Here is a 15,925-nt window from a genome sequence, read left to right as displayed (position 1 = left end):
CTTCTCATACTGTGCTTCCAGCATTCCCCCTCTCACCGTCTCACACATACACACACACACACAAACACACACACACAAACAAGCAAACACACACACAAACAAACACACACACACACAAACGAACAAACACCCACACAAACAAACACACATAGAAACACACACAAACACAAACAAATGCAAACACACACATGCACACAAACAAACAAACAAACACAAACACAAACCACACACACAAAAACACAACCCATGACCATTCTCTTTTACTCTGCTTCCTCTATTCACAGAAGTTATGTGTATGAGCATGTTAAACTGTGTGGCTGTGCATACGTGTGTGTGCGTGTGTGTGTGTGTGTGTGTCTGTCTTAAGTGCGTATGGCTGTGTGTTCATGTGCTTGTGTTTCAGCACGTGTATGTGCCTGGTTGTATGCACGCTTGAGTGTGTGTGTGTGTGTGTGTGTGTGTGAGCTGAGAGAGCAGCGGGTCGTGTGATGCGAGAGAGGCAGAGATCTAGATAACGTGCTGCACACAAAGACTTCTTGTTTGCCTGTCCCCCCCCCCCCACCCTCTCTCTCTCACTCGCTCTTTCCCCCCCTTCGTCCGGTCAGACGTGAGACAAACACCCTCTCTGCTGCTGCGTCTTAAAAAACAGCCGTTTTCCTTCCGCCTCGATCCCCAACTACTTTTTTTCCTCCGGCCTCGATCCCCAACTACTTTCTTTCCTTCGGCCTCGGTCCCTAACTAATTTCTTTCCCTCCCTCTACCTCGGAACAATACCCCCACAGTCGCTACATCAGTTACAGTTATTACAAATGAACGCTAATTATTAATAGTAGACGGAAACCTAATATAGTTTATTACATGGTTATAACATATAATTCATCATATTAATCGATGTGGATTTCAACACAGGGTCAGGCCAGGCAAAGCCTAACTGATGCACAAATGTGCTTCAGAGTTGACTGTCCAAAACAACAGTACAAAAACAAACTGACGGGACACACTGTGCGCCATAACTCCTGTTACAACAATGTTATTAACTGATGTTCCCCTCAAACTCATATCCATCCCTTCCCTCTCCCTGCCTCCTTGTTTGTTACTAGCCCAATGGACTGTCTGTAAATGCTCACTGACTGAGTCAAACTGGAACCACACAGCTGTGGACTGCACACGTGGTCTCTCTCACACACACACACACACACACACACACACACACACACACACACACACACACACAGACACACACACAGAGTAGTACTGACGTACATAGAGTACTGAATGTGAATGACCTGAGCTGACCTGCACATACAGGCTTCAATAAAAGCATCAGCTCAATAACCTGAAGTGACTTGTTGTGGGAGAGGGAGCGTTTTACAGTGTGTACAACACATATAAATCACGTCATGCTTTCAAAACAATGCATCGTGGGTATTTTCACGCAAACACTAACGTTGCACGAACTAAACCAAACCTCACCTTTTGTTTAAGTAACAGTAGCCCAAGAAACGGTCTCATGACACCACAAGTAAAAGTGAAATAAGATCTGAAATGTCACACCGCAGAAGCATGTCTGTGTGGACAAAACATCCACAAGCGGTTGTCAAACCAGACTTCTCCTAAGGGGTTAATAGTTTTGGCTAGCGCTCTGATGGAAAGATTGCGCTAACCACATTCCCACTCCCCCCCCCCCCCCCCCCGAGACAGTAATTGACAGATCATTATCAATCAGTTATCACTATGAGTAATTAGCGACAGTTTAAATCACTTACTGCATTCATTATCTCGTTCAGGAGCTCTTAGTAATCTACTCCGTAACCCAATCACAATAGTATGAGGATGCATTAAACCCTTTTCTTCAGAAAAGCATGGCACGCCTGTACAGCCAAACAAAAACCAGGCCACTACTTCTTCATAATACAATGGATCAGCGAGTCTTTCAACAGCCTCTCATCAACCTTCTTTAAGCACCTCTTCATTAGATATAGATCAGCACACTACAGCCCTTAACAGACATTCCCTGAAGTGCTTTTCTAGACGGCCCTGTCCTCCCCAGGGTCCTCTTTCTCCCCTCAGAGTACTGAGGGCTGCCTCTGCCTGCATTAATCACATATCAGGAAGAAGTGCACTGCCACGGCCCTTTGGCATTTCAGAGACCGTTTTCCCTTCTCTGTGTCCTTCATTACACAACGCCATTTCAGTTGACTACAACGCTTTCTCAAAGACAGGTTTGGCTGCTGCTTTCCCGCCATCACCACGACATCACTTCCTACTTTGTGTTTGATAATTAAAGAAAATCAACAGATCTATTTTTTTATTAGAGAAAAAGTGTGTCCTTGTCACAATTATGACTTTCTATGAACAATGCAATAATCGATGCAGCTTGCATTTCAACACAAAATGAATGTGTAAAAAAACGTTTTATTTTATTAAAAAGTCGATTATGAACTTTTCTGAATCGAGACAGAATCGTTCTAGAGAGAATCGAGAGAAATCGAAAAATCGATTTTTTTCCCCCACCCCTACTGTACACCCACTAAGCTGTTCTACAACCAATACTTTGAATGCTGGCTCTCTCCATTTTTATCCACTATTAATTCTGTCATGTAAATAGCTTTTCATCTTTCATTGAATCATGGATTTATCATGTGTATATGCAGTATGTGTGAAAATACTTGTATGAATCCAATCAAGTGTGTGTGTGTGTGTGTGTGTGTGTGTGTGTGTGTATGAATCCACTTGCTTGCTCCTGATTCTCTCTTCTCCTTCTCTTCTGACCCCCCTCCCTTGTCTATCTCTATCTCTCTGCCCAGCCGGCCCCAAGCAGATGGGTTCCCCTTCTGAGCTCGGGTTCTCCTCAAAGTTCCTTCCTGTTAAAGAGGAGTTTCCCTTACCCCAGTCGCCTTAGTGCTTGCCTAGGGGTTCAGGCCCTGGGCTCTGTAAAGCACCTAGAGACAATTTGATTGTTTTGGCGCTATATACATTTAATTTAATTCATGCGACAATGACTAACCATGATGGTTATCAACACCCCCCCCCACCCATTCCTGAGGAATGTGGGTCATTGTCCCCTCCCCCAGAGAAAGTGCCATGCCACAACACCATTTCTGCCTGGCTGGCTGTGTGTGTGTGTTTGCAAGAAAACAAAGAAATACAGAAATCAGAGCTAGGTTCCGCCCACATTAGTGCTGGCTGCTATATTGTAATTTTAACAAATGTAAAGGTCAGGTAAAGGTCGGGTATATAGTGGACGAAAGAAGACACAGCTTACTGCTAGAACAACTGAGCTTCCTGCCAGGCAATCCCCCTCACAGAGTTTAAGAAAAGGGATGCAAACCTACAAAAGCTCCTGTTGCTTGGGTTTGGTCATTGGATAGAGAGAGATCTGTTTACTTTGTGGCAGCGCAATGGAAATGCTCAAAAAGGAGAGTCAACAACTACCATAGAGGCAATAGCATCATTTGATGTGGCTCACTGTGGTATAAGAGATCAATCGTGAATCTCCAAATCCTTCCTGAGAGGCTCAGCAAAGCGCAAGCGTCAGCTGGGATCCCTTGGAAGAATAATCCAGATTTCCTTCAATCTAATCTCTCTGTCGCATCGGCAGTGTTGAGTAGGAAATTGTTACAATTCATGTCTCTCTCCATACTTACAAAAGACCCCAGACCCTGTTGGCTCAACACACAGGCTGTTAATACAGTAACGGTTTACTAGTCCATAGGTAGGCAGTGTTTCCCCTAGGTTTACAGCTTTGGGGGGGGGGAGGGAAAACATTTTTGAGATAGTTGCGGCCTAAAATCGTGATTTCGCGGGAGCTTTTTCGATGAAAGTTGCTGTGTTTTAAGGAGTTTGTTGCGATGAAATTGCCGGAGGAAGTGAAAGTTGCGATAAAAAGTTGCGAATTTTTCTCTTTGTAATCTTAATTGTGTTATTTGTTGAAAAATAACTGATTTAATAAACAAACATTCATTCATCAAGAACAAAACCATTGAGAAATGGTCCTCTAAATAACCATGCCAATATGCCAAACAAAAGATAACCAGGACTACAAAAATGTAGCAAAATAGGCTTTACTTATCCACAACCAGAGGCGAATCTAGGTTCTCACATTTGGGGGGGGGGGGGGGGGGGGGGCTGGATAAAACCTATTCTTTTTCTGTGACCTAGCAAAAGTAGGTGGGTTTGTGGGTATGCTCCCCCATAAGAATTTTTGGAAAATATCCTTCTAAATAGTGTCCTCTCGTGGGTTTAGGAAGATAAATTAACACATTTAGATTTAAAATATGGCACAACAATAAACATATTGAAGACATCTGCTGAGATAGGTGTTAATTATACTGTAGCATGGTAGGGATTTGCAGCTCAAGTGAGTAGGTTAACGTTATAGGCTAAAATTCACTAGCTAGTTATAGCTGGTGGAGCTACTGAGTAGGGTAGCATACCCACAGGATCAATGAACCGGCATGATAAAAGAGAGCCACGACATCTATTATTATCTCGTGATGATTTAACCATTTCGTTTCTTTTAATATTTTAAACTTCATGTGCTATACCTTTATATCCAGCAGCTGACTATGGCAGATTTCACCAGCTTGGGTCGGACAGTGGCTCCCAGTCTGTTTACTACTAGACGTTATCACTGTCTGTCTGCCTGCTCGCGAGGCTCGCTCACTCACTCACGACCAAGCAGAGCCTTGCGCTTGCCACCACAGTCTCAAACAGGCGGGATTCCTGTGCTACTCGAGACTATTTTATTTCTAAATCTAAAAAATAAACAAAATAATTCCACTAAATTGGTTGTTAGGTGTGAATTTGACGATCTCAAAAATGTCCTGTCCACAACGAAGTGCACCTGTTGACATTACAAAAGGACCATCAGTAAGACTGAATAAATTGTTATGAATGTCTCAGCCTTCACATATGACGGAAAAAAACCAGCCTGTGTCACTGTGATCTGTCTCGTCATCTGACGTCCTGCCTGCGTTTCTGCCGTTCTCATTCTATGCTTATCAATCTGTTTTGCTATCCTTGTTTATTTATTTTATCCGTAAAGGTGTTGATGTTGTTCAATTTCATATATTAATTTAAATCGTCAAATTTCAAGTCATCCATTCTTCAACACTAGCTGCTACCTCATCTTCAAACAGAAAGTAACGTTAACTCTCCATGGCAACAGCTCTTGAGGGTTTGGAAAATAATCGGATTTATTGCTTCCTTCATTATTCACAGAAAAATAAATAATTGTCATTACATTTCATGTTACATTTCGTGTACCAGACTCTATGTAAAAAGGGCCACGCACAACTCGCGGAAAATGATAAAAATGCAAGCCAGATCTATTTTTGAATTTTCGGTGCAGACCTGGGCATACGTTCTGCTTCCACGTCTCGTGTAGCCATTCTCATTGGGCCTCATTCTCGAACATTTTCTTAAGTGTCTTCTTACGGACTTCGAAAGACAAACCTAAGAAAAGATGAACGCCTGGAAATGTGTTCTTAAAAGCTTAAAAGTGTCCGTAGCTGTGCACTGATTCTTAAGCCCAATTCTGTCCGCTGGTGGGAGTGTGCTCATCACCTGTGTGTGCGCGCACGTGTCTGTGTGTTTGTGCGCCGTGCGCGATACAGAGAGCAGAGGAGAATTGTAAACGCATGACCATGTAGAGACAAAAATGACATGCCGTCGTGTAAATAAGATAAATAACATAAGGCTATTTATGTTGTTTAATAAAAGAACAAGCTATAGACATGTTCTATAGGAAAGGTAACCTTAAATGACTTCCGTTGTGATCTGGCGCTTTTTAGAAAATAAAATTGAACAAAATTAACTTGACCTTCCAGGGGGGGCGGGGGTGCCGTTGGGGGGCGGGGCGCCCCCCTAATATAATGGTAGGGGAAACACTGGGTAGGCGCACACACCTACTGAAATTAGCCCAACAGATTCTTCTAGAAGGGTAAAATACTCAAAATACTATACATCCTTGAAGAAGTCTTTCTTTTCTTTTGTTATCTTTTTTATTTATGTCTTTATTTTAAGCTTCTTTGAGAACTGTGAAAAGCGCTATATAAATGTAATGTATTATTATTATTATTAATAAGTCAAAATAACATGCCTAGTTCAGTTTTATACTAAAACATTAATTTTTTCCGGCAAGCCAAACCTGCTACCGGTAACTAAATCCGGCCAGCAAGGGAACTGTGCAGAAAAGATCGTCTATGGAAATGTAAAACACGCTTCTGATGTGGAAGACAGATACCGAGTTTAAAACAATCCAGAGGGTTTCTTCAACAGACCTGCTCAGAACCTGTATCACGACCCTAGTGGGTTACCCAGTCCAAATATGAAGTACCATACTTATTCAGCACCTGTAAGAGCCTGTTTGTGGGGGCTGATAACATGGCTTAGTGGATCAGAAGTCAAAGTGTGGCCTCACCTATGACTTCAACAGATCCTGTACTACACCTGAAAACTCTACAACGTGTTCCGTGCTGCTGTCTGTGAGGCAGAAGCATAGCGTCACCTTGTTCCAAGTCGCAATCCACATATGTCGGTGAGACCCGTTTAAGGTGGCTTAGTGGACCAGAATAAAACCGTAGCCTCACCTTGTTCCGAGTGGCAGTGGTCGGGCGTCTCGCCCCCCGGGAGTCCCTCGCTCTGCGGCTCGCTGCGGCTGATGCTGTCCCGAGAGCCGAAGTGGACGCGGCTGCTGGAGCGCAGGCTGATGTCCGGCGACGTGTCCGACAGCCCCGGCACATCCTCGGCCTTGGTGGGCGTCACCGTGAAGCGCACTGACGCCATGGCGACCGGAGGTCACAAGGAAGAGTTTCGTAATGTCAGAGAGGACATGCAGTCGTGTGTAGGAGATGTGAAGTCAGCCAGTCAGCTGACGTTGAGTGGATGGGGGATACAGGCTCCACGCTGCTCCATTGAAAGTGTCGGTTGTTGTTGGGGTGGGGAAAGAGGAGAGGAGGATTGTGGGAATGCTGTGAGGAGTGTGTGTAGGGTGTTGAACCTGACCCTAACCTTGACCCGTACGGAATGTGCACTGTGTTGCCCTGGGAATTCCTGGACTATAATGATGTCAGTATGTTTGCTTTCTTTGAGTGTATTGTGTTCGGTGACAGGAAGTCGTGGCTGTTTTGTTTAAAACGGTTTTACATCAGTAGAACTGAGGAATTATTTGATTTTCTGTTTATGATGAGGTAGACCCTTGTTTGATATTTGCCTCTGTAGTGTCCTGGATAAAAGCTAGATATAATATTCAGTAATGTGAAGCGGGTTGAGGCAGGCTTTCAAAGACCAGCTAGTAGACTGATGAGCTGAATACTAGTTGGCAATGCCTCTGAAAAAGTGTACAAAACAAATATAACTTTATTAAATGCCCTCTGATCTGAAATGCTGTCCCTTGGGGTGCACTACTGACTAAATGTGTGAGCTTTTTTTTTATCTTGCATCTACGTTTAATGTGTCCTGGTACGCAATCAACCACGGTGGAATTAAATGTGAACAAGGTTCATTGGTGAATGTGTGAAGTAAATGGAGGGGAGGGGAAAGGAAAAGAGAGAGACAGAGAGAAAAGGGAAGACAAATAAGTATTTAGTCAAAAGAGCAGCACATTCACATTGCGAGCATCTGCAAACTTTAGCGATTAGTACTGGTTTGATTTGATTTATTGATTTTCTGTGATTACTCAATGTCCCGTTCTCTCTCGTGCTTTGGACTCGTGCATGAAAAACAAAGTTAACTAGATAACGTTAAAACCGGCGGCGACCTATGACTGCAGTCATAAACCTGTGAATGGATTTCACATGGAATAAAGAGGCGGCAATTAAAACTACAGACAAACTTCAATCTCGAAAGTTGATACCTCTCCCTGCGCTGCAGAGATGTCGCTGAAGGGGAAATTATCAAATGCCAAAATAAAATGCATCCAAAGAAAACACAACGTCATCATCCAATCCCAAAAAACAGAAACACCTCACATCAGCTTAGTGCAAAGTAAACGAGGTAAGCAGGGAAATGCTTGACATGCTGCGGTTTATAATTTAATTATTACACAAATGCAGTTCCAACCGGTTGGACCAGTCCGTGGCCACATACCGAGACGGTGTGCGCTGGATTCTCGACTACAGTCGCTTCAACTGCCCGTTTTCAGTATGGGGTAAGACCATCGGGCAGATCACCTGCCAATTCTCTTGCCTGCTCGTCAGAGCGTGCTTTGCAGCATGGTCGAGGTGGACGTATGGTCGTTTGACAATACGCAAGCCTGTGTCCCGCAATGATGAAAGCGACATCAGTACCTAAATCATGAGGTGGGGTGTTGGGTTAAGAGAGACGTGAGGTGCTACTTTGCGCAAGCTGAGCACAGGTAGGGCTCAGCTTCTGTCCCCGAACTGACGTTAATGACTAGTTTGGACACCGGCTCCCGAAACGCGCAGTCACTATCTGACGCAGACACTGATATGCACTCGTAAACTCACAGATAAGGAGCCAAGCCGATCATTCGCATAGGACTTAAGGACACCGGGGAGCAGGTGCAGTGATACTGTGATGCACCAAGGGACGAGCTTAGCCAAAATGACGAATGAGCATCCAGTTCTGCACTTCAGCTAGCTTGCTCCAGAAGCCAGTAAGCCAATTATTACTGGCCGAAGCCAGTCAGTTGGTTCATGTATGATGGGTTAACGAGTCATACTCTGAATATATAAACTGCTGACAAACATGGTGATTTCTGTCTACAGTTGTCTAATTCAACACTGGAAATCATGTTAACATAATGCAGTTCTATAAATATGTACTTGGCGTTAACGTTTTTGTTGATGGCTTGTCTTGGGCTGCATTTTGAATATCGTTAGCTAACGTTACCTTGCTAGCAAACATTTGCGTGCTAGCCATTGAGGCTGAACAACTACATATTTGAATCAATTGAGATGTGGCTATTAAATAACTTCCTTTACAAAAGTCTGCTCGGGTGGGTTAACATGGCCAGATATTGCCGAAGACCCCTGTCTATACATGACGGTTCACTGCGTTCCAACACGGCTACCTAGCAGGCTAGCACGCTTAAATGTGACAACTGTCAGTTACAAAGCTTTCTGGCTGCTAACGTTTTACGCTTACCAGGACATTAAACCAGCTGGAGGTAACTGAACTTCTACATTAAATTGTGATTGTTTACCTTGTCGGCATTGTCCTGCCTTCTTTGATTCCAGATCCTTGAGATCGATGCAGTAGAATTATATCGAAACAGTTCATGCTTTCGTTGTCTCATCAGCACTTTGTCTGCCAACACTTACGTGCGCGCACCCGCCCTGCAGTTCCTCTTTCGCTTGCCGTAAAATGACGCCCATTGCAGCTTTATGGTTGATGTAGTTTTTTTCCCTTTCATAACGCGTTTTAATGCATTGAGGGGTCAACCTACCGTACCGATATGCACTTAATTTACAAACCTTTCACTAGATTTGTTCATTCTTATTTGAAATACACTTTCAAATACGTCTATTCGTCTTGTTTTTGTATACACGTGAATGCACACTCATCAGTATGCTTCAGTACCAACAATACGATTAGTCTGTGAAATGCAAGTACGCCTATAGGACAGTGTTTCAGAATTGTATTATCATGCAATAACCCTGGAAAAGGATGACAAAAATGCAAGAAGGAATTTGTATTTAATCATTTTTCATTTATAACTCGCTCCATTCATACATCATTACTTGGGAGTAGGTTTCAGAAGTGTTAAAGATCCTTCCAAATGTTTTGTACAGATCAGCCATCGAATAACTGTAAAACTCAACGCAAAAATCTTCCAATTAATAAAAAACGGTGTCATTTCGTGCATTCTTTGCAAACACAAAACGAGTTTATATCCACAACAGAAAAGTTTGTATTAGAAACTTGTCAGTCTCTTTCAACTGTAGCATCTCTACAGGACAGGTCTTGGCTGCTGGGTTAGGAGCAATCCGAAACGCTTCTTGATAGTCACTCGGTGTCGGGAAAACTTGTCATCAGGTGAGAAGCGGGCCGGATGCGCCGAGCTGGTGGGCTGGCCCGTCAGGTCCAATTTCTAAATAAAAAACAAATACATCAGTGACCGGATAATATCCACACACGATATCCGATACAATTCTAATGCAGCATACACGCACACCTAAATAACGTTATCACAAAGTACTGCATAAGCATAAGTGTTTTATTAATACACAGTTCCCTTGATAGGCTTGTTTCACCTAACGTTAATCGAACTTGGCTAACGTATGGATCGATAACTAGCTTGAGTTAGCTAGGTATGTAGCCACATTCACAAAACAACGCATCGTGAAGCCATTACTTCCCAAAAATAGACTAGGATAACACACAATCTCACCATGAAATATGGAAATTACGTTACCTTTACAACTGACTGTGTTAATAAACTCGAACAAGTAGCTTGATGTAGTGTTAGCCAACGTTAGCTAAGTATAATAACTTACCTTGAGCGTGTACACTCTGTCGCCACTCTCATTTAGATAGAACTGCAGAAACATGATTGCAAATTTGAATTTCTAGAAGAAACCCAATCTTTTCTGAAAAATTCTCTTGATTATTCTGCTGTAAATGAACTACGCGAAAATGATAACCACAAGCACGTCCACACGTGTGTAGATGGTTCAGTGGGTAGCACAGGACATCCGGTTTCAATGTTGGCGCAATGGTTTATGGGAAGTTAAGTTTTTATCACATGATAAACATGAGTCAGCGCAGCGAAATATCGCCCTCTGCTGATATTGAAGTTGTAATTTGAATGAGATTAGAAATCTTCAGTAAATCAGCAGTTACTTCTATCCAATCGTGGAAACATATGTATCCACTGTAAACAGAATTTTCGCAGCGTCATCAGAATGAATTCACACGCTTGGAATACTAATTATTGTTTGTTTTTGAAATTAAACAGAATGTGTACTTTTGACAGAGAAGTACACCGGAAACTATAGTTTTGTCATTGTTTTGGGGGTATGTAGCCTTTCTACGTTTGTCATTTCCATTTCCATTGTACCATAGGATTTCGCAGAAAATACATGTATTTTACCTTTGCGTGATAATCAGTAATATGGCTATATCTTTAGTTGTTAAAGTTCCTTGCTGATTATTGTTAACAGTCAAGTCACATCTGCCCATATAACGTCGTATCTGCAATAATCATATGAATCATTCATAGAACCTTTTAGTATTATGTTTCCTATGTGCATATGCTTGATTTCAGTTTTCAAATTTGTAGACTTATTTTGGCTAATATGCTAGCTAAGTAAATGAACCAGGCCTAAATTAAAGTTTTCTGTGTACAGGAATAGAGAGTACTGTTAGTGAAATGCTCTCTGGCTCTGTTTGAAACTCAGGATGAGCTCCCCATCACCAATTACCCATGTATTCTCTCTGTCCTTGGAGGATAGAAATGAAGATTCCCTACCTACACCATCTGTCACAGTATCTTCGCGGGACGTTTCCTCTTCCCTTCCTCCTAACCATTCAATCGCCCAAGACAGTGAGATGTCATCTTTGGAGCAGAGTGATATCTCACCAAACACCATGGGTATTCCAAGTCAGGAATTTGTTTCATCACCTGGGGACACACAAGCAGATTCTAGCACAGTAGTCCTGTTGTTACAAAAGCCAGAACCAGGCGAGATGAGTAACGAACCTCGACTTCGCAGCCCAAGCATATCATCTTCAAGCTCCGTCTCTGACTCTGTGAAAACTCCAGAGGATTTTGACCCTGCACATGTACCAGCACAGCTGGATCTACCAGTCACAGTCCAGTCATCATCTATGATATCTGATCCTGAATCTGAAAAGCTGGCAGCTTTAGGCGCTCGTGTGACATCAGCAGAGCCAGGTGTGGAGATCCAGTTCGATAACCCAGATGTTCCAGAACCTTCTCCAGAATCACCCTCAGTGGAGTTTAGGACGGTGGGAGATTCGGCTGCAGTACAGCTACTGTCAGGAGTGCCATCACCTGACCAGCAGAGTGGAGTTTCACATGGATCTAAGTCATGGACAGAACTGGCAGTTTCCATACTCCGGCAGGCGGAATCCTTCTTTTCAACACAGGAAACTGCGGAGCATAATCCTAACAATTCTGTCCAGCCCCCTGATCAGATTCAGAATCCCCTTAGCCCCTACCCCCAAGAACTGTCAGCGGAGGAGTCAGCCTCCACACCTGAACTACCAGAATCCTCTTCCTCGTCACAGGAAATTGCTGAGAATAATCTAAACATATCTGACCAGACCCCTGATAGAATGCATAGTTCCCCAAGGCCTTGCCCTCAAGAATTGCCAGCAGAAGAATCAGCCTCCACACTTCAGCTGTCAGAGCTGTCCTCCTCAACAGAGATAACTACTGAGAGTACTTTAAATGTATCTGAACAGCTCACTGTGTTCGAGTTGAGAGTGGCTGAGCTCGAGTTGAGAGTGGCTGAACAGTCCATCATGGCAGACAACATCATGGACGGTTCTGACACACCTCCGCCCCTCTCTGTACTTCCATCGGCATCTATTCAGCCTCCAACCCATCTGGAACTTCCTTCCACATCATCCATGAAACACACAGCAATGCATTATGGGGTTGCATATCCAGAATACCACTCAACCAGCATGCACCTGTCATCTGCCACTGGTGCCACACTGCATCCACAGCTTGGAAATATTTACCCCACACCAGCCCTCCAGTACAGACCAGGCTACTGCCAGGTAGCTCCTCAGTTTGGTGCTACCTACTTAGCACCACACCCTCAATATATAGCCAGCTTCATCCCCCAGTACCCTCAATTGAGTGTGAACCACCCGCCACAAGAAGCGCTGGTACACGCTAATTACCCGCCACCAGATCCTCAGGCTAGTATTAGTGGTTGGCCACCGAAGCCACCCAATCTGGATCCAGACGGTCCAGCCCAGCGCCAGAACACCCCGATGGTCGACATGGAGACGGGCCCGTGTCAGGGCTTCTCTTTGGGCCTGTACAAGAAGTACAAGTTGTGGCAGCAATACAGGCCCAGGGCTTGCATGTATTTCTCTAGCAGCCATGACTCTGATGCGCTGGCCTGCTTCTTCGTGTAAGTTTCATTCATAGAGTTTTGTAATCTTCCCCATTGTCATTTATTTTCAGCATTCCAACGTTTGTGGAAAGTTTCCAATGTGATTTATATCTGACGGAGTAATAACATCAAACCCCTTTTGACTTCTGTATTTTACATACAAATGGAAACACACCCATTTAATGAATCTCTCCTGACACTTGCACTAAAAGTTTAAAACATTTTTTTACATCTTTTCTCAGACCGGTGCTACGATCACTGTGTCTCATCAACCCCTACACCCCACTGGAGAAGGCTGAGGCCATGGCTGTGACCGAGTGGAACAGGCTGTCGAACTTTGATCGCATGGACTACTACAACATGGTCCAGAAGTGAGACTCCATTCTCATATTTCGAATCGGGTGTTTCAGACCTCAGTCCCAAATCTACTAATTTAATGTTTTATTTCTATGACAAGTACCGTTAATTTACAGCAAGGGATTGTTATGGATTGATGATTTTATGGATACCAATGATTCTATTAGTTAATTGCTACTAATAAGCAGCTGCATTGTTTTGTATGAAAGGTGCTATACAAATAAAGTTTATTATTATCATTATATTATAAATATTATTATTAATAATATATAATATAATTTCATAACTTTTCTCCCCAGATTATCATTTTTCTTTTTAAATATTTCTAACACTGCTGTTAGCCAGTCTCTACAATTATCAAGGACAAAATGTTTCCTTAATTGACCTCATAAATGGTGTGTTTTATTGTGTGCTGTCTGAATTTGCTTGTGTGTGTGTGACATAATAGGTTCGTGGAGTTTGAGCAGTGGGAACACAATTTCAGGGCAGGAAAGGTAACAGAGGCTGAGCAGCAACGAATGAATTGCAGAGGAGTTCAAAATGACATTTATGGTCAGTAAAGATAAGCATAAGATAAATTATTAACGACTTTGCAATAGACAAGAAATAATGTACTTTTGCTTTCAACAATGCTTAAATCCTGCCAGGGAGAGATGATTTCTGTAGTTTTTTATGGTATGACCAGCAATTCACTGTCTTACTTGTATTACAACTTTTTCCACTCTCTCTTTGAACGAAATGCTCTCTAAACATTTTTTAAATTATGTTATCTGTTGTGTTATCTCTCTCTCCCACAAGGCTACACCTGGAAACGAAGGCCTCAGACAGGTAGAGGCAGAAGAACCGTGAGGATTAGAAGCAGCCCCAAACAGTGCTGTAGCGTGCAGTCAGGGAAAACCCATATGCAGGAACTGATGGAGGGGGCTCTTAAGGAGTACACAGAAGTTATGGAGGCTTTAGAGTCAGAGGTCAAGGAAAGGTCAGAGGTCAAGGAAAGGTCAGAGGACGCAGAGGAGGTCAGAGAGCAGGAGGAGAAGGAAGAGAACGAATCGTTCACAGAGTATCTGGATGAGCTGTGTAGTCAGAAAGAGTTTGTGACTCAGGTAATCAAGCTGTGAAGTTTTAGCGATGACTCAGATGTGTTGAAAATTTCATTCCATATCACCTTCAAAAAGCATCAAAAACATGGCTGTACTTATCTGTTTTTCATCTCACCAGCGGTCTTTCAGAAGGCTCTTCTTATGTTGCTAACATGTACTTGTCATCTCTGTTGTTAGGCTGGGGAGGTCATCGACCTAGAGTATATGTCATCTCTCCTCTCCTCAGATCCAGAATCCAGTGACCATTTAATGGAGTCTTTAATACAGGTACGTAACTGTACCACCATAGGCCGATATCATCTTAAAATAAAACCATTCAAGTAGTATTCAGTTTGTATAGATTGTATAGATTTTGGTGTGTTTTTTAAAAGTAAACATTGATATTTGCATCGTATGTGTAATGCTTTATTGAGCGAGCATCATTAACTCTGTCGTTGTCTGTGTACTTCAAACTCTTCCTCATATTTTACAGAAGGAAAAGGAGACCTCTGAAACAACTCAGATGTCTGCACCAGTAGTGCCTGAACCAACAGGAGACAACCCACATGCCTCGTATGCCAGTACCAGTAGTGCTCAAGCAGGGACCTCAGTATCACAAGATGGACAGCCCCACGTCTATCTACATCCACAGGCTCTCCAAGCAAACACTGACAGCCAGGTTTCACTTGGTGCAACAATGTCGATGCAAGGTGTAGACCCAGGGGGTTGCCTTGCCCCACCTTCTGCTTACTACCATCAAACACACAACCTTTCCTCTCACAATTACATGGAAAGGGCTGGCCCTGTTGTGCCACCATCTGAGAGGTCAGAAGTTCAATTCCCCCAGATTCATGGGATGGGTAATTGTATCCCACGGCATCAGAACTACAGTTCCCATCATGTGTTTCAAACCGTCCCGCCTCATTCTGGAAAGGTGACTTACAATCCTGTCGCCAATGGCAACAGGACGCCCCAAGTCCCAGTGGCCAATCATGAGAACTGCAGGACGTATCACATTTTTGCACCCGTCAATCAAAACGGAAGCAGTTCGCAGGAATCAAAATATGTGTTGATCCCAGCACAAGACGGTAATGCACAACAGCCATATGCCTCACGCCAGCTAATGAACTGCTTCCCACAACCTTCACCCATGGTGAAGAACGGCAACCACACAATAGTCCAACAGTCATTACCCGAGGGGCCCATTGCTCTGGCAGAAGCGTGCAATATCTTGGACGCTGCTTCTCCTGGGAGCCCTAGCTTCCAAAGTGCTTCAGGTGAAGGAGAGTCCAGCTCTTCGCCAAAAGTCATGGCCGTGGAAAACCATGCCATCCAGCCTGTGCAAGGCGTTGACCAAGGGGATACAGACGACCCTGTTAACAGTACTGAAAAACAGGAATATTTATACACGCTCATTCTCGACTCAGG

The 15,925-nt window shown here is 43.4% G+C and overlaps 2 protein-coding genes across 2 annotated transcripts in view; one reads left to right on the top strand and one right to left on the bottom strand.

The window, feature by feature from the left end:
• Window positions 1-9,530, bottom strand: part of LOC105908833 (solute carrier family 12 member 6) — a 30,194-nt gene extending 20,664 nt beyond the window's left edge. Inside the window, exons 1-2 of the mRNA XM_012837396.3 lie at window positions 9,170-9,530; window positions 6,594-7,461 (exon numbers count right to left, since the gene is read on the bottom strand). Coding sequence (XP_012692850.1) covers window positions 6,594-6,789 — 196 coding nt within the window. The 5' untranslated portion in view covers window positions 6,790-7,461; window positions 9,170-9,530. The remainder of the gene's footprint in view (window positions 1-6,593; window positions 7,462-9,169) is intronic.
• Window positions 9,531-11,148: 1,618 nt separating this feature from the next.
• On the top strand, window positions 11,149-14,982 carry LOC105908836. Its single transcript, XM_031585268.1, has 3 exons — window positions 11,149-13,079; window positions 13,304-13,432; window positions 13,867-14,982. Exons 1-3 carry the CDS (start codon window positions 11,368-11,370, stop codon window positions 13,976-13,978), a joined length of 1,953 nt encoding a protein of 650 aa, XP_031441128.1. The 5' UTR covers window positions 11,149-11,367; the 3' UTR covers window positions 13,979-14,982.
• The last annotated feature ends 943 nt before the right edge of the window (window positions 14,983-15,925 follow it).

The sequence above is a fragment of the Clupea harengus genome, chromosome 18 (assembly GCF_900700415.2).
Source record: "Clupea harengus chromosome 18, Ch_v2.0.2, whole genome shotgun sequence".
Classification (NCBI taxonomy): Eukaryota; Metazoa; Chordata; class Actinopteri; order Clupeiformes; family Clupeidae; genus Clupea; species Clupea harengus.
Note: the sequence above shows the minus strand (reverse complement) of the source record. Positions and strands in the feature narration are given on the sequence as shown.

Excerpts from the sequence above, each read along its gene's own strand:
- LOC105908836 (XM_031585268.1), top strand. The coding sequence starts at position 11,368 with ATGAGCTCCCCATCACCAATTACCCATGTATTCTCTCTGTCCTTGGAG. Across the intron at positions 13,080-13,303 it reads GCGCTGGCCTGCTTCTTCGT|ACCGGTGCTACGATCACTGT; the intron begins GTAAGTTTCATT and ends ATCTTTTCTCAG. Across the intron at positions 13,433-13,866 it reads TACTACAACATGGTCCAGAA|GTTCGTGGAGTTTGAGCAGT; the intron begins GTGAGACTCCAT and ends GTGACATAATAG.